At 35.6% G+C, this 24,190-nt stretch overlaps 2 protein-coding genes across 6 annotated transcripts in view; one reads left to right on the top strand and one right to left on the bottom strand.

The window, feature by feature from the left end:
• The window catches only part of LOC106619166 (uncharacterized), a 154,249-nt gene extending 140,182 nt beyond the window's left edge, over window positions 1-14,067 (top strand). The window contains exons 1-4 of one of the 2 annotated variants that reach the window (XM_036363368.2): window positions 12,738-12,890; window positions 12,956-13,102; window positions 13,163-13,333; window positions 13,399-14,067. In XM_036363368.2, coding sequence (XP_036219261.2) covers window positions 12,831-12,890; window positions 12,956-13,102; window positions 13,163-13,333; window positions 13,399-13,542 — 522 coding nt within the window. In that variant the 5' untranslated portion in view covers window positions 12,738-12,830 and the 3' untranslated portion in view covers window positions 13,543-14,067. Of the gene's footprint in view, window positions 1-12,737; window positions 12,891-12,955; window positions 13,103-13,162; window positions 13,334-13,398 lie in introns of those variants that run through there. The other variant, XR_011396270.1, reaches the window with a different exon arrangement.
• The window catches only part of LOC106619178 (peptidyl-prolyl cis-trans isomerase-like 3), a 142,330-nt gene that overhangs the window by 58,447 nt on the left and 59,693 nt on the right, over window positions 1-24,190 (bottom strand). The gene's annotated exons all lie outside the window — the stretch shown is intronic.

Raw genomic sequence — 24,190 nt, 5'->3', positions numbered from 1 at the left:
CAACTTTTGTTTAGTGGTTAGCTAAATTCTATATATATCATATGAGCACCGACGATGATGAACGAGGATGTACAAAGGAATTATTTGCGGACGAAAAACTCGAAAAACCCATAAAATAATTTTGGATGACTGCATCATGAATCTGATCGAAATAATCAATCGGCCTACCGTATCATTATCTAACGAAAACGATGGCGAAATTCAATGAACTGAATTTTAAATTGCTTTTGCTTAATTTATATTTTCCTCAGCTGATCTCCATCAAAGTTTTTCTGTCAGATCTCAAAAAAAAGCTTGCAGAAAATAAAACTCATCGGGAGTGAGCCCTGTTGCCACGGGATTTAAAAGCACTTGTAGAATGGAATAGAGAGAAACAAAATGGCAGTCCCAATTAAAATTATTTAGTCGATTGCAGCGGCAAAAAGAGTTTGCAAAAGACAGTAAAAGAAGAAAATATAATAGAAAAGGAAATAGTATTTTCGACTTTGTAAGGCGCCAGCAAAATAAGTATTTCGAAGTATTTAGTACTCGCTATCGAAATGTGAATATACTCGTACATAAATTTTATAACAAAAGTGCTGTACTTTTTTTCACAAGTAACCACTATTTATTGTTATACATTTCATTTGTGTAAAACAAACGATTTTAAATGGAGCCATGCACTTTGGCAAACATCTTCTGAAAGCTTTTGTCAACTCCTGACACAAAATCAAGCAAACATCCTCTAAAAGCGACTGGATGCTTCCTATGCGCCGCATTATCGCTCACTGTGTATTCCCACTGCCGAGGCAAGCGCAAAGGATGCGCAATGTAATCGATACGCTGAGTAAACGGAAAGCTAGTCTGGCCTTTTGTTTACGATTTCCGAGAGAGTACAGCCGTACGACGAAGGCGTTAAAGTTGAAGGATGTGCACATTGTTAATGGTGTGAAATTAAAGTAAATTGTTTTTAGCACACTCGTACACATCCACACACGCACATGTTGGTGTTGCAGCGCACTAAGTAAGGCCACAAAGTACACCGGTGCTTATTCGCACGTAAATAAAAGCACGGGCAAACATACTCGTACATGCAAGCACATGAAAGTGTTTTGTAAGACGAAGGGGATAAAAAAAATATATATAATACATATATGTATTTAAGAAATGCTGCGACCATTTAAATGAGGTGTTAATAGCAAATTTTTCAATATTTGTCTGCAAATGTCGCTTTCTGGCACCTCGATATGGAGATGTGACACTTAGCGGTATGAAGCAGTCGCGAAATTATTATTTACAGCTTGAGTACATAGTGCATACAAAGGTCTGCACGAGGTCTGTCCGATAAGTACTCAACTCCACCGTCCGTTGGCGCCATTATCACAAGAGAAACAAGAGATCATCGTGTGGCTTTCGTCGGCTACTTTCAAAACTTCAGTTGAAACGGATTAGTAGTTTTATTTTGATCACGAGTCCGCAGATTTTAGAAAAACGGAAAAATAAGAGTCGATTATTTTATTTTTGTTTTTGCAAGAGTAGTCGCGTTGTGAAATCAAGCGGCGCTTAGCCTGAAAACAGCTTCACGGAGGATAACGTGATAAATATACACGATCTTGCAGACCGTCAATTGAAGGTGCGCATGATGGATGAGGCAGCGGGGATTTCAAAGAAGCGTGATGGACATATTCTGCATTATAAAACTGTCTATGCAATGGGTACTGAGTTTGTTCACCTGTTTAAGCGCAAACCGAATTCTATCATGACCGTAGTCCTTACCGTCCGCCGTATACAGAGCGCATAAAAAACTATGAGCACTTATTTTTCCAAAATTACACTCGGTGGTAGTATGGAAAATTTGAAGAGTTGATCGACGTCTTTCCCGGAATTCGATGAAACTAACGCAGAGACCAAGGCACAGTAAAAATAGTGGACTTAACACCATCGGACGGAAACCATCGTTTACTGGGGTTCACAATGTGTGATCGACTACACAGAGGAGGGCAATCGAGTTGCAGGGTTCTACTATGGGGAATTATTGGGCCGCTTCGACGAAAAAATGCGGAAAAAGTAGTGCTATTTGGCAGAAAAAAATTATCTACCGAGGTAAAATTGGTAAAAGTAGGTTAGGAACTGCTGCCTCATACAACATATTCTCTAGATTTGGGTCACACGAAGGTCTCTTCTTTTCTAAACTTGAAAAAGTCACTTGACAGAAAGAAATTTTAGCCGTTGCCATCGAGGCCTACTCTACAGACCTCCAGAATACGTATTTCTTAGTCAAGCTAAAGAAGTTGAGACTATACTGGATCAAGTGTATTAAGCCAAAAGGAAACCATTAGGTTCGCTTGAGGCGTATTTTGTAGACCACCAGAAAATGTACTATTCAGATAAGTTAAAGAGTTTGAAGAATTGCTGGATAGGTCAAGTGTATCGAGTTAAAGAAAGATTATTTTGAGAAAATTCCACAATTTTCGCTTTACTTTTGTAGTCTAAATACAAATCTGATATATCTTTGTGCGTTCTTAAAGCATATGCGCGCCTCGAACAAATGTAAGTATATATCTACATACATACACATGACGCGTTTACATTCTCCACGCTTCAAAAGCAAACAGCCCCAACACGTCACAATACCGCAGCGGAGAAATAAAAAATTGCTGGGAAGCAGGATGAAGGTATGGTAAAATATGAGAATGCATCAGTACTAATGGAAGCCGGCAATAGCTGTGAGGCGTCTGCTGAACAGTACGAAGATGAAACGCAGTCATCAAATGGAATGGTGTGCATGTGTGTGCACGTATGTGGCGCAGTAGAAGGATGATAAAATTGAAATTTAAATAAATAAAAAAGCGAACGCCTTTTGCAAACACAGCATGTCGTCCGCGTCAGAGCAAAAACTTACAAAAAGGAAAGTAAACGAAATACTGGAAAAAAATTAATATATATATAAACATACACATGTGCTATATATATGAAGCCGACCAACACAATTTTAATAAAAGCAAGGAGACTTCAGGATACGGTGGCAAAAGCAAACCACCTCAAGCGTGTATGGAGTCAACTGATGTGACCGAAGCGTACGGCAGGCGAGATGTGGCAGAAGAATTCAACTAAAAAGCGCCGAGGCCATGCCAGCAGAAGCGGGCAAAAAGAGCTGTACAACAACAAATAATAATAAATATTATAATAAAGAAGGGGCAGCAGGAATAAGAGGTAGTGGCAAGAAAAGGTAGCAGAAGCAGCAGCAACAACAACAATTTCAACAGCCAAACAAAGCCAACAGGAGTTCGTTCTAGCTGTTACAAAAATTATGAACAATTCATTTAACACCCCAGCAGCAGCAGCAGCGGCAGTTACAAAAATTGTGGCACGGAAGCGTTCCACAAGACCGCTGCCAAGGATAGAGCCGTAGCGCGCTGGTGTTAGCTAGCGGTAGGTTTAAGCTTTTTTTCAGCTTGGCTGTCTGCGAAGAATGTGTCAGTGTTCAATATTTTGCGCGGGTGCAGAGGCGGTGCTTTGGCCATGCACTTGTCCATTGGCACGAAGCTCCGATTAAGAGCACTTCAATCGGGCAAATGCAACAAAATGCCGCAAAAGAGAACAACAAAACCGAAAAGCAGTGTTGTGCGTTACTCCGTTTTGTTTTTGCATGTTAAATTTAATTTTTGTAAATTATTATATTTTTTTGTTTGCGGGCTTTCACTCTTACACTGTGGCTACCTCTGTGCAATATCAGCAGCAACAACACCAGTGTAAGGTGCTCCGAACATAGCACACTCAGCGACCCCGGCGTAAATGAAGTGAACGCATATCCAGTTTAAACTTCACACCTTCTGAAATTTCGCTTCGTTGGTCGCTCACTCGCTGTGTCGTTCCTCCGGAGCTCGCAGCTCTGCGGCCGGGCTGGTGCTTTACTGCTGTTATTGTTGTCTGTGCATTGGTGCAGTGAAGTGTGCACTGGTGATCGAAGCTATTGCAGACGCAATCGCAGGTGGTGGTGACGACGCGACGCAGCCGGGCGGCGGTGACGGTGATGTTGGCGGCGATTGTGGGGCGGTGCGGGTGAACACGCTCTGACGCTGGTGTAGAATTTCAAAACCCAAAACTTACTTGACTGACCGACCGATCATTCTAGCAGACAGCAACAACAATAGCAATAACAACAACAGCAGCGGCAATGCCGGCAACAGCATGAGGTTTGTGTGTGACGCTGGTGTCGTTTCGTCGCTGTCGTGGGAGCTCTCTCATATGTAAAACAATGCATATTTGTACAACGTATTACCTTTCCTCGTTCACTTTCACACTTTTAGTGGGAATGAATTTACGGTTTACCTGCGTCGTGTAGTGTTTTTAATTTAGTCAAACATATCATATATGCTTAGTATATACCAAATTTATATGTTTGGGTATTTGAAACCTTACTGCTAAAAAATTACTGACATTTTAGAACTACTGTTGCATTTCAGCTAACTTGATAATAATAGTAGAGCTACGGCGCTAAGAGTTTTGCTAGATGCTTGGCTTCTCCTTGCAAAGAGGGTCAAATGAACGTTAAGACAATTGTTTTATATCGGAATAACTTTAATTTATAATTTGACTCCGAACCTACTAGAGCACTAGAGAATTATGTTATCTAACATAAATGAGGTCGCACTAACTCACACCGGAGTCCAAACATTTTTCTATAAAAAAATCATAACATAACGGGAATATTTAATATTTTAAATTTAATGAATTTGCCCCTAAAGTACGATTAAATTTTCAGCTGTATTCATAGCTAACTTTGTCTGTAGCAGCCGCTAAGGTTAGACGTGTTTCTATGAGCTTGGTGATTTGTTTATGGATTGGATTATTGGATTTTGTTTAAAGCTCCCACTTCGTTGCTTTTACGTGAATTCTGGGACAAAAATAATACTGTAATGCCCCTGTAAGCCTCGGCCTCCATATTCTTCAGACATGGTTCCGTGTGACTTTTTCTTTCTACCGAAATTAAAGAGAACCATAAAGGGCAATCGTTTTACAAGATATACGAAAACCGCTGAAAAAGCTAAAGGCTATCCCGAAAATCGAGAAGTGTCGAGTTTGATCGAGTTTTTCGAGAATTCGTTTAAACTTGCAGGGTAGTTTATTACTATTTTGAACTACACTTTTAAATTGTTCGATGGCGTTTCCGCCGGAAGTGGTGGAGTTAGAGGGTGGTGTTCATTGACGATCGCCATCTGAGTTGACCGCTGGCGGGACAACTGAAGGTCACAGTTTTAATCTAAAATCATTTTTTTGTTTTCTTTCGTTAGTAACATATATTCTACGAATATGAACCAAACTCTGCCCAAAATAGTTATTATAATTAAATGTTTAATATATAATTTATTATTATTAATATATAATTAAATGGTTTGGATGTTTTTTTATAATTTTTTTCACCTTTCTTACATAAAAAAATATATTTTACATAATAATATTATTCCAGAGTTTGGTTCATATTTTCTGGACTTGAATAAAGGATATTCACACAAATTTTCAGATCGATTCGTCAATAAATTCGTTTCGAGAAAAACACATTTGAAACAAGTAAGGAAGGGCTAAGTTCGGATGTAACTAAACATTTTATACTCTCGCAAAGTCAAATGGTAGACTCGTTTGAGATTTCTTTGTGGATTGACTGATATTTTCGGTAGAAGGTCAACTATAGGCACTGGGGTCCACATATTTAGTACTTAGGGCTTGAACAGTTTTGGTTCGATTTAGACAATTTTTGGTCACAAGGTGGCATACTTTAAACGTATTATTCACGCAAAGTTTTATCCCGATATAATCATTGTTGCTTGATATGCATAGTGGAAAGTGAAAGAATCAGATGGAATTGAAAATGGTGTTATATGGGAAATAGGCGTGATTGACATAGAAATATAAAAAGAACGTTATACACCGAATTTGGTTGAAATCGGTTAAGCAGATCCCAAGATATGGGTTTTCACCTAAAAATGGGCGGTGCCACGCCCACTGTATAATTTTGAACGCGGTTCCTATAAAGTTATCTCATACCATCCCAGAGATAAAATTTAATGTCTCTGGCGTGTCTCGTGCTTGATTTATCGCGATTTTAGTAGTTTTTAACAGTACCGTTATATGGGGAGTGGGCGGAGTTGCCACCCGATTTCAACAATTTTCACACTGTAGGTAGAGGTTCTAAAAACATTTGCTATTATAGCTTTAGCGGTTTAGGATATATGCACATTAAACCTATTAGGGTCGGGACCACGCCCACTTAAAAAAAAATTTAACTGCAAATGCCTCTTCCTAATGTGATCCTGTGTACCAAATAACAGTCTTTTATCTTATTGCGGAACTTAGTTATGGCAAGTTATTTGTTTTTGAATAATGGCGTTTTGTGGGCGTGGCAGTGGTCCGATTACGCCCATCTGCAATACCAACTGTCATGTCTACCAAGTTTCATAAAGATATCTCAATTTTTACTCAAGTTAGAGCTTGCACGGACGGACGGACAGGCAGTCACCCGGATTTTAACACGTCTCTTCATCCTGATCATTTATATATATATAACCCTATTTCTAACTCGATTAGTTTTAGGTGATACAAACAACCGTTAGATGAACAAAACTATTATACTCTGTAGGAACAGGTTGCGAGAGTATAAAAAAAGGTTACTTCGGCACTGAATCGACCGCTGTTTACCTTAGTGCTACCTAGTGAAATTTAAGCAACATATTCTTGAATAGTTGTACTAACAATTTATGCAATAAAAAAATATCGATTTTTTTTGAGTCATCTGAACTGGTTTCCCCCCTTAATCAACGAAAGTAGATATAAGAAAAAGGTTTTAGCTATGTCCTTTTTTGGATCACGATCGCAAATCGAAGTACATATAGTAGAAAGAAAGAAACCATCTAAAGGCAAATATACCAAATTTAGACTTTGATATCTTAATTCGTTTTGGCTTTATATGCACTATTCACAAAGAAAAATGCAGAAAGAATGCACTATTCACTTGAAAAAATCCAGGATCGATATTGAAACTTTTCTATGATATACTAGCTGGGAATGCTCGCCAAAAGTCTTCAGATGACTTAATTATTCTCTCAAATAGACTACTTACTTAAAAATTCGACATCTTAAAAGTGACTGATTTTCATAAGAGCTTTAGCAAATACAAGATACCGATTAAACCATTTGTTCTGTCTTTTTTTTAAAAGTCCTGTTTACTTTGGAACGCACCTTTTACTGCACTTAAGTATTGTAAAGCAACATGAAGTTAATTCGAAAAAGGAGCAACTTTCTGATGCTACCTCTATATTATACCATATATAAAACTGGTGTTTGCCACATATTTAATATAATATATGTATATCTAAAAATCTTTTTTCAAATTTCTGCATGAGAGTAACTGAAACCAGATAGTTTAAAAATTTTACTAAATTATGTTTTTGTCAAGAATTTTTAACTGATTATTAAATAGGAATTCAGATCACGAAAATCGAAATATAAATAAGCTGAGGCGGATGCGCTTCCCTCTCTTCAAAAAGTACATTGACTACTCATACTCATCTCCAAGAGCAAAACTGTGACCATTAAAGATAACAAGGTTTGGGTCGACTTTTTCGCGATGTTTTGAATCTATAGACAAAACTTGGATTATTAAAAACATACCAAAATTCAAAAGTAAATATAAGCAGTAGATTTCGTACATACGTTCTGGCGAAATATGATGAGCCAGGTTATGTTACGGTGGCTTATAAATATTCTTCATATCATCTAATTCAATCTGATTGGTATGGTTTGGACATTCAGTACATTCGACTCCACAAGTGAAACCTTTCTCTTCATGAAACACTTAACATCTATAATACTAAGAAGTAAATTAGGTACGTCAACTGAGGCATAGCAAAAAGTTTACATAAGAAACTAAAGCTCATACCAGCAAGGTACTATAGAATGTGTACGGAAATTTGGATTAATGTGGTATCTATACAAACATTATCTGATAATAAATTTAAAAAAAACAAACAGTTCAACATACATTTTATGAGATAGTATTTAAGCCCTTAGGATCATATGAGATTAATAAACATATGAGATTAATAAAGGATCGTGGTTGGAACAATAATTCGAAAATAATTTAAAAACCGAAAAATCCTGCATTTCTTGTATTCAATGAGAATAAGTTCAGGAACAAATTGTTTGAACCAATTGTCAAAGCACTTTTGTCACTCTGATTGAGCATGCGCTCTGAACGCTTTAACCGCCTCTTCAGGTGTCGAAAAACGTAGACCTCTTAGTTTATTTTTTACGAACGGGAATAAAATGAAGTCATTCGGTGCCAAGTCAAGACTATACGGTGAATGACTCATCTAATCGATGTTTTGACTGCTTAGAAAAGGAGTTGTGTCAGTCGATGTATGAGAGCTCGCATTGTCGTGGTGAAGAGTGATCTGTCTTCGGCGATTGGTTTTCCTGATTTCTTGAAAGACACCTGGCAACCAATTGGTTGTGTGCCACTCAAAATTAACTGTGCTGCGTTGTTTTAGTGGTAAGGTTACGACACTGTACAGTTTTAATTAAGTTCATCGATGCACTGTAGCTGACTTATCCACGTCGAAAGTTGTAAAAAAATAAATGCGGGTTAATGTTGGTAATTGAAGTAATTTTTTGGCCGATATGAATATTTTAAGCTACTGTAAACAACACAAGTAACACTCGTATGTCAAAAAGTTCTGTTATGTATAACATTATAAATGTCAAACTTTACGATCAAGTTGTGTGTTGCCATATTGGAACACTAGGGTTGCCAAATACCGAAATATATAAGGTAACCTACGTATAGTATTTGATTTACATGCTTGTTAGGAAGTTATAGATTAAAAGCAAAATAAATATTAGTCGCTGTTACTGTTATTTGTTTAGTTTGCAATAAATTGCACAACTTTCGTTATGCCATCTCAATTTTTATTAGAGTTATAAGTAGTACCCAAGAATGATTAAACTGTCATGGCTTAACCAATTTGTCTAATCACTCTATTTCATTTTAATTTATTTATATGTATAATAAATTATTTGTAATGGAATGCTGCTTTTAACAACTGTTAACCGAGTAAAGTTGCAACATGTCACGTTTGGCCACGCCACTTGAACTTGACATTTGGTACCATAAATTATCACACATACTGTCCTAAAGAAAATTATTTAATAAAAATATCTTCGATAAGTATTTATGAAACCAACGCAAGACTACAATGGCTGGCGGTCGGTTGAAATGCAAGTTTATAAATAAACCAGATAAAAATAAAATAAAACTAAAAATAACTGTAATAAAAATAGCATTTCACTGCTGGCGCTAGTTATAGCTTGTATGAAAATGAAAATAAAATTGAATAATTAAAATGGAATGCACTTACCAACTGACAATTGTTGACGCTGGCAATATCACGCTTGCATATTTAGTTGCATAAGATATAGTTCAGTAATTTTGCTGAAAAGTATGTAGGTACGTATGTATCCAATCCGCCTTTGTACGCCTCTGTGCCGGCAGTGTCCGTGTCAATTCGTTGGCATAAATCATTTTAATGCAAACAGCGCTTAATCGTAGCGGCATACTTGTGCAGAATGTATACATACATATATACTTCTGTATGCATATATCTGCAACATGTTGCCAGCAAAACACATTCACAAACACACACAGTGGATTTTTATTAATTTATGCCTGCTAACTGGCCAAGTGCAAGCCAAACGTCATCTGTTGACACAGCAGCCGTGACCAAAGTAACACCTTATTTGTGCAACAACAACAACAACAACATTTGTTGGTAAATTAGCTTGTGCAAGTATTTATTGCCATTTTAGCGCAACTACTCGTAGTTTGGCGCAGAGCGCTGTGTATAGTGTATGTTGATGTGCGTCGCCGCCGCGTCAGTCAAGGCTGTTATTGGCGCCTTTAACGGCTGTTGCATTTGCTGCTTAATTAAATGTTGCATTTAGTATTTTTACTGCAATTTGATAACAGAATTTGTGTGCGATGTACGTTGGAATGTGGGAATAATATTTGCAGCTACTGTTGTTCAAATATCCATAAATAATTAAGTACATCCGATATGCGCTTATTATTCAAATATTTACATATACATATATACATATCTATTTTTGAAAGTCATAAAAATTAATTAATACATATTATGACCAACAATTGTCCAGAAATGAAGCTGTGAGAACAAAGTATCATAAGATTTATCATTCTTGATTTTATGCTAATATTGATTCAATTAACTTATATGGCCTCAGACTCGCCTTAATTAATAAATATTCCTTCTTATGACAATAAAAGCGTTAATAACATAACCGATAGGTGCTCGAAAATATTCATGACTTAGAAATATTTTTAAATATACCTGACTCGAATTTAAGGCGGTATTCTAGTCTAGAAATAATATTTATATTTTTAATACGGTCGTCGCGATTTTCTAAGCTCTAATAAGTCGATTTACATTGCCATTGACTTGGACATAAATATTCTTCAAATATCTCAATATCATATAAACCAACAAAAACTGAAAATTTTTAATATTTTTAAAAAATTTGAGAAACTTAAAAAATTGTGCTAAAAAGCCGAGTTTTGTTGGTTCATCCGATTATATCAATTGTGGTAATCAAGAATGCGTCATTGTTTTATTTTTAAAGAACCACAGAGGTAGAAATTCTGACGACGAAGATGCAACCTTTTTTCGCATTCTACTTCAAGGAGGCATACATTTCTCAAAATTCACATTTTATTTTTGAAATTTATTTTCTGTGCTCTTGAAATATAAATAAATAATAAATGAATAGTTAAAATATCCATCGCCAAAAAACAGTTGAATTTCGGGTCTCTAATTGAGAATACCGCAATAAAAAGGGCATCTCAGTTAGAAAATGTTTTTTCGTGTGGTTTAAGTCAAAGAGAATTTCAGACTACGTAGCTATTCATCCAGTACCATAAAATATTGCCAAAATATTCTGGGGAACTGCTGATAAGTTGACAGTTCTTCGTCGGTTGATAGTTTCATTATGGCTACATAGACGTTTGTCATGGTAACGAAACAACATACTTGTATAGCCTTAGACATCAAACCTGTCAAACGATTCTACCAACCGCAGTGTGGAATTTATTGAACATTCATCATACTACCGTAGTTTGGATTGGTTATTTAAGTTACTTCATTTTCATTCCTGCTTATCAGTAACGAAATATTGGGTCATATGTTTTCACGCCAGAAAAGAAAGTCGTACGCATACAAAATGATTGGTAAGTAGATGTAATAATATGTATGGGCGCTTCGAATTTACCCAAAAATCGGATGCTACTTTATTCTCAAATTAGTTCAAAGTCATTGACTATGAGTCATATGTAGAAAATTCCAAAAGGCATTTTTAAACATCATCAAAATAATGGCGAAATATTATTTTTTATTTCCTACCAGAACAAAGTATACTTTCAAAATTTATTTACTATATGAACTGATATACTAACCAAGAGCTATAACCACAAATCTCTATTCGTGTCTTATAGTAGTAAACTCAACTAGGATACTGCCAAAAGTTCTTTCATATTTTATCTAATCGTTCTCAAGTTATTGATTTCAAAGTGATAGCTTTATTATTTTTTTTTTTTACAAAAGAGTATTATTTGAATTTGATAAAACATTATTTCCTAACGTAAAATGATCAGTGATGCAAAGATAATTTATTGAGTGCCAGGCCAAATTTCCTGAACAGTAGGCAAAAAAAAAATAGTAACTCTACAAAACATCGCGAAAATTCATGAAATTAACATCGAGAACAGATAACAGAAAATACACTTCTATCTTATTTTATATAAAAACCAATAATATTTCTAAGAATACGATAATTTTCGATAACATTAATTTAAAAAAAAGTACTGTTTGACTTGGTTTGTATATTGAAAGCATTATTGGTTCATTATTATTTAAAACTAAAGATAGAACCAGAGTTATCATGAACGCCACAGAAAATGTTTCGTGATAATATTTGGTGGCATTCAATATCATTTTAAATCGCATAAGTGCTGAATGATGTCAGCTATGCGGTTCTAAAAGCTATATAGCGTGTTAGATAATCACTTTATGCTGAAGAACTCGAATCATATGGGTCTGTGAATTAATCATGTCATCACTATTTTTTATGAAGGTCCATAAAGTCAATGGTCTATGGTGAACAATTAGTTGCGACTGATTAAATCAACGAGATGTGAACGGTTTTGCTAGAAAAGGGTGCACAAATTTGGATCGACAGGATTGTCATTTCATAATTCAGTTCCCGTACTAAATGCAATAAAGTTTCGAAACAAGTAGGCTAAAATATTGGTAAATTCATTCACTTTTCTATATTTTACTTTAAAAACATTCTTTAGCATGTATTATTAAATAGATCTGTGAATGGTTTTGAAACAACATTAAAAGTTGAAATATATATTGAATACATTAAAAATCAACATTCAAGTTTTCAAAAATAAAATTAAAAGATTTCAAAATGTTATCGAAAAAGAAATTTCTCGCTTTTAATGTTTGTCTTGATTACTAATATTGACTGTGCTGAATTTTAAGAGTATTGACCTGATAACAAATATTGGAGTTTTTTTCTAAAATTCGATATCAAAAGTTCGAATCAAAACAAATTGCGTTAATTTTCAAAACAGTGCAAATTTTAATAATTCAACAATTTAGCTCAATTACGCTAAATAGCACTGATTGATTTTAATATTTTGTTCGTGTGCAAGTGATTGCGATTATCGAAAATGTTTTCATTCCCCATAGTGCATATAGTACTCGAATCACTTCGAAATGAAAATGTGGCTGATACAACAGATTTTATTTATAAATTTGGCGCTTTTCGCATATGTGGTTGGTACATTTGCAATTTGGGTTTAAATACATATAAATATTGATGAAGTTTTACATTTTTCAAGCACCCGAAAGTTATATCCACCAACTTGGAATGTGATTTTAATAGAGAAGTTTGTGATCCCTCAAATTGCCTGCTGCAGCAGGGACGTGGAAAATTTAAATACTTAACCTCTAGCTGTAACTTCATTAAGCCAATGAAAGCTGTAATGGTAAGGACACATATATACATATAGACCGGTACATTAAACTTGAATTTCATTCATTTACAGATAGATATGGAGTTAATGCGCCGCAACAAATTAGGTAATTACGAAAACTTAAATATGCGGACATCAATAAATGCTTGTAAGTGGGAAATCCTAAAAGGTGGCAATGGCATAATCAATAATATCATGACGATAAGCATGCGCAGACTAAGCAACATAAAGTGTCCACTACAGGTTCGTAACTTCCAGATTTACATTTTTATTATTTTTATTTTTATTAAATATTTCTAATTTACCAGGGCAACATCAATGTAACGCGTACACCGCTATGGCTTTTCATAGTGGAAGGTTTTCTTCCGAAAGCTGAATATAAAATGTTCGTTAAAGTGTACAATGATGCTCTTTCAATAGTAAAAATGAATATTTCAATCAGTGTCGCTTAGGCGAAAAATTGAAACTGATAGCGTCAAACAGTTAAGGTACCCTCGTACATACGTACATACGTGTGATTCTTTTAACTTAATTTCATGTAGATTAAATGTTCAAAGTTATACCCTTTAAAACTACAGCTTTTTATTAGAGAAAAAAAAATCATGAAATCGTATTTTTTGATTGATCTAATAACTTACGCTGATCATTTATATATATATTTTATGTTCCACGTTTTCTGCGAGGAGAATTATGTCTACTAAAAATCAAGTAATAAATATGGTATTTATTATAATTACTTGAGTTCCAAGTTGGAGCAAACTTTCGTTTAGAATTCCTGAGAGCAAATTTGTCAAGTAAATAATTGAAAAAAAAAATTTTTCCACGTCAAAGCTTGTTATCAATTCAACAACACAACCGAAGCTTTTTTGACTTCGCTTTAGCGGTTGGGAAAAAATTGTTTTGGGAATTTCATTTGAGTATACACAGCATAACAATTGCAAATTGAGGCAATAATCATCAACTTTTGAGTAATGATTAAACGATTGTTAATACTAATGAAAATTAATTAATTTAACAAAATTTTGGAACTAATAACACCAATGATACTAAAAACTTTAAATGCTTACTAATATATGCTGAAAATAAAGCTCACATGCCAAAATGTTCGTTATATAAAAAATGAAGAAAGAAAACAGGCACTTTTTTCGAACAAACCTCGCATAAAAGTTTGATCTTTCCTGACTTGAAAGAGGCAGTACCTGTCGTGTTGAAAAATGTTGCAGTGAGGCTTAGAAGCCAATATAAAAAACGTCTTACTACATAGTACATCCGCTATTGCTATTGTATATAGTATAAGATTGCGTTGGATAAAATATAAATTTAGAGCATTTTGTATAAGAAAAATACCCAAACTTTGACAGAATATTTATCTTAATCGCGAAATATTGATAGAAATATTATTTAAAAAGGTTTGAACATTAAAAAATGGAAGACTATTGCATGTAACTGAAATTTTAACAGTAGTATTATACAGTAAATGGTACATTTATTTTTTCTTATTATTGGTACTTTTTTATAAACAATTTGATGGTAATTTTTTTTGGACATTTTCAAAATTTCAATACAAAAAAAACCGTTTATATACTCAAATATTATTTCTTATCTCTCTTTCCTTACTCCCGGAACAAATTGTCAAAGTAAGTATTTTTTTTGAATGCTCTAGACCGACCTAACCCCTTTAATCTGCCCAATAATTTCAACCAATGAACTCTGTGCTCTATATCCATATATGTATATGCAACAACGAAGCATAACGGAATGCTACAAATTTTACAAACGAACAGTATTTCTGAATTTATTTTCGCCTTCTTCAACTTCCTGTTCTCCAAAAATAAATCATTCAATAGAAAGAAATGCAACTATGCATGCAAACACACATACATTCACATGTGCAATACATATGTATGTATATAACAGTGACACCTGGTAGTAACTAGAATGTCTAATAATAAAGCCATAATCGACAGAGTAGCACAACAACATAACAACAACACCGCCGAATCATGAACAACTCGGAAAATCACCGCTTCAATTGCAACAACACTGCTATTGAGTACACATAGTACGCGCTCTCTCTCTCTCTCTCTCTCTGACACTCTCGCTTGGCTCTTCTATCGCCCGTACCACTAAGTCCTTAAGCTGCTTTGGAGCTTTTGTTAAATCACCCTAATTAATTACCAACTCATTTGACAGCGATTTGAATGAGCAATAAATAATAAAATGATTCTATAAATCATCTTCATTCGCCGAGCTATGACGTCGTAGTAAATGCGTCTAAGGCCAAATTGGTGGAAGCCAAAGCCGAAGTTGAACTTGAAGCTGTATAGCTGGAGCTGAAGCTGAAGCGTTTGCACAAAATATTGGTGCGCCGTGGCTGCTGGCTCTGGACACGCCGGAGCGGTGCGGCATATGAGAAAGTGTCGGGTGAAGCATGTGTGTGTGTGTGCGTTGACTTTGGATATTTGCAAGTTGAAGTTTACAAGTGAGTATTGGCGCATATGAAAGGCATTTTATGACCGGCTCCTGATCTACCACCGCGCAGCTGTGCGAATAATCGCTTCTGCATTAAGGCCCGGCACACCAAATAGTCAAAAGTACAAGAATGCCTGCGTACCAGGTAAACTTCTACAAACATACGTAGTACCGGTGCATGTATTATGGTGTATGTGTGTGTTGATGTGCATTTACATGCTCTAGGAAAGCCAATAGAAGATATTTTCACATTGCATTGCACTGAATGTGCGCCGTTCAATATTTATAAGCCAAAGAGCCAAAGGCCGTTTAAGGTAAAAATAAATATATACGCGTACATACAGACGCAAACACGTTGATATGTGTATTTTAGCTGTGAGGAAGTGCACCTATTGGAAAAATATTGGCTTCAAGCATCATTTTAGGTTACTTTGACTTTATAACGGTATTTGTAAAAACGTAACAAAGGCAGTCCCAAGGTACATATGTACGTAATAGTTCGTAAAATTTTTGGAAAACTTATAAAATAATAGGTGTTTAATCAAATAGTGCTCTCAATATATTAGCTAAACGATTTACCTTTGTTTTTATACCCTGAACAGGTTATAATAATTTTGCCACGAAGTTTTATCACCCAGAAGGAAACGACGGAGACCTTATAAAATATTTATATAAATGATCCGTGTGACGAGCTGAGTCAATTTAGCCATGTCCGTATGTATATACGCGAGCTGGTCCCGCAGTTTTTGAGATATCGATCTAAAATTGTGCCGCATATACAACAACCTGACCGATCCGAATCAAGTTCTTGTATGGAAAAATGTTTATTTGACTAGATATCTGCACGAAATTTGTCATAGATTATGGTCTAAGGCAACGCTATAATATCCGAACATATTGTTCATATTGTACATTATCGCTTCGGTGCAGTCGGAGATAACATTTTTTCCTGTTTTAAACAAAAAAAAAAAAACAAAGTATCCCTAAAAGTGAATTCGATATATTCTTAATGTCGCTCCTATATAACAAAAAAGTACATGGATTTGTATCTGCAAAACACTATTAACTCGATAGCATGAAACAAAAGTATTTGGTGCATGTTTTATGCAGAATTCGAATGTTTTTCGGAATAGGTTTTATGACCTTCAGCAGAAAGAGGCTTTAAGCATTTATCGATGATTAATTTGAATAAAATAGTGAGCATCAAGCAGTGATTTCCAAGGTTTATTCAACCCGTACCCATATTACTGTTTTATCAACCTCAAAACCATTTTTCAAAACAACGGGATATGTTTTCACCGGAACATTTAAATACCTCAAAGGAAATAGAATGAGTGTTTCGGAAATTGGTTGAAACGAAGTCTATAAAATAGTAATTTTGCGAAACAGTAAAGTCTTTGTGTATATTTAGGTACCTTAACACTTAAGTAGAACTCCTGGCCACTTAAGATATATTATATATCCGCCAAAACGAATACAATTATGAACTGAAAAAATAAGTATAAGATTTATTTCAAGAAATCTATTATTTTTACTTTAAAATTAAGGTATTTTTTGTCATAGTTAAATTATCCGATTAAAGTGAAATATGCACCGTTTTGTTGGTATTTTTACCACTCTCAGAGGAACCCTTGTCCATATTAACAAAAAACAGGGTTAGTCGATTTTTACATGCTTCTCTTGAAGCGAATTTCGCAAAAGCAAAATCATTCGCCATTGACAAGGAAAGGTAGTAAGATATTAAGTCTAAAATATAAGGTGGAAGGCGATTCAGTATAAATCAGAGACTAGTAAGCTTCTCAATGTTTTCCGACAGGGTATACATAATAATATTCATAATACATGTATGAGAGTATATAAGTTAGTCTATTTGTTTGGCTGGCATTTTTACCACTTTAACGAATTGATCTCAATGAAATTGCCTAACAAGACAAGCTAAATAACACCAACAATAATGAGCACTAACATCCACACATACATATGTATAAGTGGAGGCTGATTGTTGGCAACGCGGCATGCCAACGACCTAGTAAACGATGTGTGGCGAAACGCGCAAGCAACAACAACAATAAACACAATAGCAACACCATGAACTTGGCGCGATGGATAGACAAGAACTCAAACTGGTGAACCATTCAATCGCTGCTCTCGTGATTTAACGCACCGGCCACAATCGCAGCGACAGGGGCAACGTGTGGCACACGCGCGCACACATACATACACACACGCGTGCATACAAATGTGCATAGCAGTAGTAGATACCACGATAGAGCCGAGTAACATCAGCGGCAACAATAATCAACAATTTGTTGTCGTTGGCTTCTTGGTTTGCATGCCACAAATTTTACACGTGCTCCAACTGCTGCTATGTGCTTTTGTAGTTATGTTGTAAGTATGTGGCAACATGGTTATGCATGCATACATACATACATACATATATATGAGTATGCAATGATGGTAAATATGTGCAAAAAATGTTGCAGCTTTTCACTTTTCACAAAAAAAGTTGCAGAAAGGAAATATGTTGTTGTTGTTTTTCTATATCCGTATAAGTATGGTTTAGGCACCGCATCGTAATGATGACACTTGTCATTGCTTAGATACTCCCGACATAAGGTATTTTTCACTTTAAAAGAGAAATTCACTATTTAAGGCCGCATTCGATGGAGAAACGTACGTAAGTAGAGATAAACTTTTCTTGAAAATATTGTCACTAATTTCTTACAAACACAGATAGACATATGTATGATCGCTATTTGTCGGTGTCCAGATGGTGATTTCTCATTAAAAAATATCCATCTTTGGTATATGTCACGTTCTCTTCTAAGTGTAAAAAGAAGTGACAAAAGAATATCGCTATAAAGCAAAGCGCAGCAAATTCTAACTTTTTTATGAAATTAGTTCAAAAAGCAAAATAAAACAAGAAAAACTGTTAACTTTGGTTGCACCGAAGCTATAATACCCTTCACAAATACAAAAGATTCCACACAAAATTTTGATTTTGATTGGTCAGTTTGTATGGCAGCTATATGCTATAGTAGTCCGATCTGAAAAATTTACTCAGATATTATAGCATAGCCTTGGACAATAATCCGTGCCAAATTTCGTGAGGGTATCTTGTCTATAAAAAGGTTTTCCATACAAGGACTTGATTTAGATTGGTCAGTTTGTATGGCAGCTATACGCTATAGTCGTCCAATATGTATATATATATATACAGACAGACGGACGGACATGACTAAATCTACTCTGCTCGTCATGTTGACCGTTTATATATATATATTTTTTATTGGACCTCCAACGTTTTCTTCTGGGTGTTACAAACTTCGAGGCAAGTTTAAAATGCCCTGTTAAGGGTATACAAAGCTTTTCAATAAGATACCTGTACTAGCACTTCGGATGCTCCGTAGAGCACTTCGGATGCTCCGTAGAGCACTTCGGATGCTCGAAGATGTTCCGTTGTAAAGGCCACATCCAGGTGACCCGAAAAGGGTTACCATTAAGGACAATTTAAAAAAGTGCACTTGCATTGGGCTGATTTAAGTGTCGGGAGATAACTAAGTCAACTGAGTGTTTATAATAATATTGGACGCTGTTTGAGCGCAAAATGAAGGAACTTCTGCGCCGTTTCGTGACTATCGCCAAAACGTGAATCCACTGGTACACAACAAACACTAAAGAATATTCGTGGACAGTGAAGTTCACCCGACGATTCTGTTCCGAAAAAAAACAAAGACTACCCTATCGGTCGGACGCCACCGTTTTTTGACATTCAAGAAGTATTATATACATCGCCTATACTACCGCTGCTACGGAAGAAGGACAAAGTGGTCCAATGCTCCACCATACCGAATTATTAAGCTGATTCAACGAAGCAAAAAAATCTTTTTTATGAAGGCTACGCGCTGGCTAAAGGGAGACGGAAAAAATAATTTTCTCAAAATTTTTCGTTTTTCTTTTGTAGGCACGTACTTATCAAACACCCTCGTAGAGATCGTCATCATATTTTCTTATTATTAGACAGATTTTTCTAACATCTTGATACAGACGGCTTCACCTTCAGTTGTCTTTTCCCATTAAGTACTTACTGCCTTTTAATATTTTAAAAAGTATTTCCAAAGCAACTCTGTTTACAGTATTAAATATACCTTGTCCGCTTAACTTTTTGGACAGATATTTTAACATAAATAAAAAATATGGTTATGACCAAAACCTTGAGATTTCATGAAATGAAATTGTGGATTGGGATATCATTTTTATGAAATACATTTTTGGAGAAAAATTACTCTCGTCGTCAAATATTTCGGCTTAGGAGGCTAACTTCGAAAAACGGTGGAATTTCTTTTTTACTTATAACTCAATCTCACGAAAAAAATTTGGTTTGGTTCAATACCAAGAAAAATGTCGATTTGGCCGCACAGTTTTTAAGGCAATACTGAACATAAATACAGTACAATATAACAATTAAGCGGCAACTCTGTTGCAGATTTTACAATTTTATTTCCGTTATTCTGTCTTAGATGAGCAAGTGAATTGAAGACACTTTACCACATCTGAATGCCCGCTATACTTTTCTATAAACATCTTTCTTTTAATTCAATAAATACATTTTCTTTGAAATTCATTTCATCTTCCACACTTGAAAAATTGATTATCATAACGTTTTTCTGTTATGTTTTTCTTAAGGAAATTAATCAAACATCATATGGTAAGCAGATTATTTGTGTGTTCGTTTGAGTAGCGCCACATGAAGCGCACAAGGCGAATTATATAGAAGTAAGGAAGGGCTAAGATCGGATGTAATCGAACATTTCATACTCTTGCAACTTGCATGGAACAAAGGCGGAGGAAAAACTATATATTATACTAAAGAAAGTATCGCTGTGATTTCATCCATTTAAGGAAAGAGGATACACTGTTATTAGAAATATATTATTTTTGAATTTCATTAAGATTTCTTACACATTGACCGGTAGATGCGGTATAAAGTGAACCGGAGGTTCGAAAATATTTATGTTAGGTATATGGGGGCTGAGGGCAGTGTTGACCTGCTTTTACCAGTTTTGGCACAAGTTACTACTTTTAAATATAAAATGTTAAACTTTAGGGCAATATTTGTGCTAAGTTTTATTCTGATAACTTTATTAATGTTTGATTTGTATACTGTAAAGTGAAAGAATCAGACGGAATTTGAAAGTTTGTTATAGGGGAATAAGGTGTGGTTGTCATCCGATTTTGGATTAGGAATGTTTGGGTAATCTCATACCAAATTTGGTTGAAATCGGTCGAGTAATTCCTGAGATAAGATTTCACCAAAAAGTGGGCCACATAAAGCTCTTCTCTACCATCCTGCTTGTTGCTCATTTATTCCGTGAGTAATCGTACTTAAAGTAATTTTCAACATAATCGTTATATGGCGAGTGGGCGGGGCTAATATTTGATTTTACCCATTTTCATAGAGTTTGAAAATGTGATCAAATGACCACTTAGGGGACGGAGCCAAGTCCACTTTAGAAAAAATTTTTGCTTACAGGTGCCTCTTACTACTGCGATCTCCTGTACCAAATTACAGTTTTGTATCTGATTCTGCGGCTTAGTTATGGTTTACGTTGAATGGCGTTTTATGGGCGAGGCAATGGTCCGATTCCGCCCATTTGCAATAGTAACCGCCCTTGGGGGAATATCTCAATTTTTACTCAAGTTATCGCTTGCAAGGACTAACGGACGGACGGACATCCGGATTTCAACTCGTCTCGTCATCATGATCATTTATATATAGGTATATAACTCGATATCTATCTTGAATAGTTTTAGGTGCTACAAACAACCGTTAGGTGAACAACACTATTATACTCTGTAACAACATGTTGCAGGAGTATAAAAAAAATTGAAACCAAACCAAAAGCACATCAGCAACGTATGTAATAGAAGATTAATTGACATCCAGCTGTGCACTTTGCAGCGCAACGGTGTAATTCAAAAACGAACAAAAATGAAAAAATTTAAGAAAAAACTGAAAAAATTAAAGAAAATAGTGAAAGAAAGGAAAATGTAATTTTGCTCATAGTGGTTATAAGTTTACAACGTATGCACTACACTAATGTAAACTCGTAAGTATATTGTAAAATTATATGCAAATGACGCGCTTTTGTTTTAGAAGAAAGCCATAACTCCAAAACCCAAAAATTTCGTTAAGCACACAGAAATAATTCCTTTTGAAAATTGCAACAGAATAGCAATGTAGAGATGCCATATTGTATTTCGGTCATATCACCCACTTTCCATTCTACAAATGTTTAATTAAATTGAAATTTGAAATAAAAATCATAATTTTTTTGTTTTGACAATCCAGAGAGATGTAGGCAACATTAATATGAATGTTTGTTTTATATGGACTATCTTTAACAGATAAATGTCAAAACTTTGTTTTGAAACCATAGTCGGTTTTCGAGGTATATACAGCTAAGGAACTAAACTGTCATTTTGAAAAATTTAATGAGTAGTCGGCGGAAAGCATTTTAGAATCTTTAAAACTCAGTATATTGGCAAAACTTTATAACAGTTGCCAACTATTCAAAAAAGTTAACAATATTATAGATAGATATGTGTGTCACAGGCAAGGTAGTTGAATACCTTGAAGTAGAAATTCTCGTACAATTTTATTTAGAAAATATTTTGAAATAAAGTTGAAATTTCAGATCGATAAATCAAAAACTGAAGTATTAGTTCGTGTATATACAGACGGACAGACACACGAACATGGCTAAATCGACGTCAACTCGTCACGCTGATCATAATATATATATATTTTTCCGTCTCCGACGTTCAGCGTAAAAACACATCTGCCTATGTTACTTATGGGGCTGTATTAAGGTAGCTAAATACTCAATTCGATAGTGATTTGCAAGAAGCTTGTATAAAGCACGAATGTTAATTGTAATAATAATATTTCCACAGAATCGATCTACCGAAGCGAAACGGTGCTCCTTTCGCACAAAATCTATAAACTGTCACGATTTCTTTTATTCGCATGTCGTGTGTCTCAATTTGTCAAACATTATGCTCAATGCAAAATTGTAAATTTTAATATTCTCAGATTCGTAAGCAGCGAGTTGGAATTCCTTTCGAAAATACACAAAAAAAAAAATATTTTTTATTCGTAACAGACAGAAGCCATAAACCATCCTCCAAATCAGTTGGGATCTAAACGAGGGCGTTACCTTTAGCAGCCACTCAATAGTAGTTGCATTTTTGTGGGAAATCATATAATAATAAAAAAATAAATACAACAAACAAAACTTGCACTCGCTTGGCAAAAGGGCGCTTCATAATTATGGTATTTAATCCATAACGCGCCTTAAATATACTAAAGTACGCAGAATAGAGTAGTTAAATTCAATGTTGTCACGGGTGAGACGGCTGCCACACACGGCAATACCAACAGTAACAACAGCAACAGCAGAGACAACGGCGGCAGTAATAACACTTCGCTCGGCTTGGCTGAATGCTGATTTCAATGCAAACACAACAATTTCTCAATAATCCGGCAAGTTGGCCGATATGGGCGCATGTTGATCAGTCATTTAATCCAACACCATGACACACACACACGAATATATAGTGCCTACAAGTGTGCAACGGCGTGCCACACCCCACCAAGTTGCCACCGCATGCGTCTTCCGCTTAGCGTTTCGGTATTTGCCTCACGCAAAGCAAAAGCAAAGGGAAAAATATCAAAAATAAAAATTTTAAAAAATACAAATAAGAATACAACAATAACGAGTAGAAGTTGAGACCGGCAAGTTAAGCGAGTGTTTGAATGCTCAAAAAGCGCTTACAGTAACATCCACCCATTTGCTGTAGTTATTTATCGAGCATTAATAAAAGATCAGCGTTTAGATAAATTCTCGAGCGCAGTTGTGGCGCGGCCATATGGGGACATCTACGAGTGCATATACGAAAACTTATGTGTAGTGCACACGGAGACACATACAAACATGCATACGAGGGCAGTCCGATAAGTATATGGCATCAGCGTCTGATAGAGCCACTAAGACAAGTGACTATTATGGCATCTGTCAAAATTTCACTCGAATCAAATTCTTTTGGTTTTCGAGTGGAGACTCTGTTGGGAAGTAAATCACCCCTTTTTCAAAATTTTCGTTTTTCCAAGCTGAAAGGCTGAGTACTTATCGGGTCGCCATCGTAGGTACATGCGCCACAACGAGAAGTTTCGTTCGAATGCACTGGCAGCACGTGTTGCCTACACGATCACAGACGACAGCATAAAAATTGCAATAACAGCAACAACAACAAGTGGTAGCGAAATCAATGCGCCGTGTCGCGCCGCAAGGAAACGCTCAGCCCATACCACATTTGCGAACAGCGAAACTTGTCGTCTTCCTGTTCGGCGGTCGACTTCGAGCGTCCGTACGCGTTCGATTCGCTTGGTGTGTGCGAAATTTACGATTTTTTAAGAAGTGTCAAAAGGATACTGTGTACCGCCAATATCCGCCACTTCATGTCACTGATACCACAGCCGAGGTAACAGCCAACAGTCAACAGACGGCAGGCTCCCCTCCCGCTTTCTTAGCCGACCCTGCGCGTTGTAGATACATATGTAGTTTA

The sequence above is a fragment of the Bactrocera oleae genome, chromosome 4 (assembly GCF_042242935.1).
Source record: "Bactrocera oleae isolate idBacOlea1 chromosome 4, idBacOlea1, whole genome shotgun sequence".
Classification (NCBI taxonomy): Eukaryota; Metazoa; Arthropoda; class Insecta; order Diptera; family Tephritidae; genus Bactrocera; species Bactrocera oleae.
The sequence above is the reverse complement of the archived record's forward strand: the minus strand, read 5'-3'. Positions and strand labels throughout refer to the sequence as shown.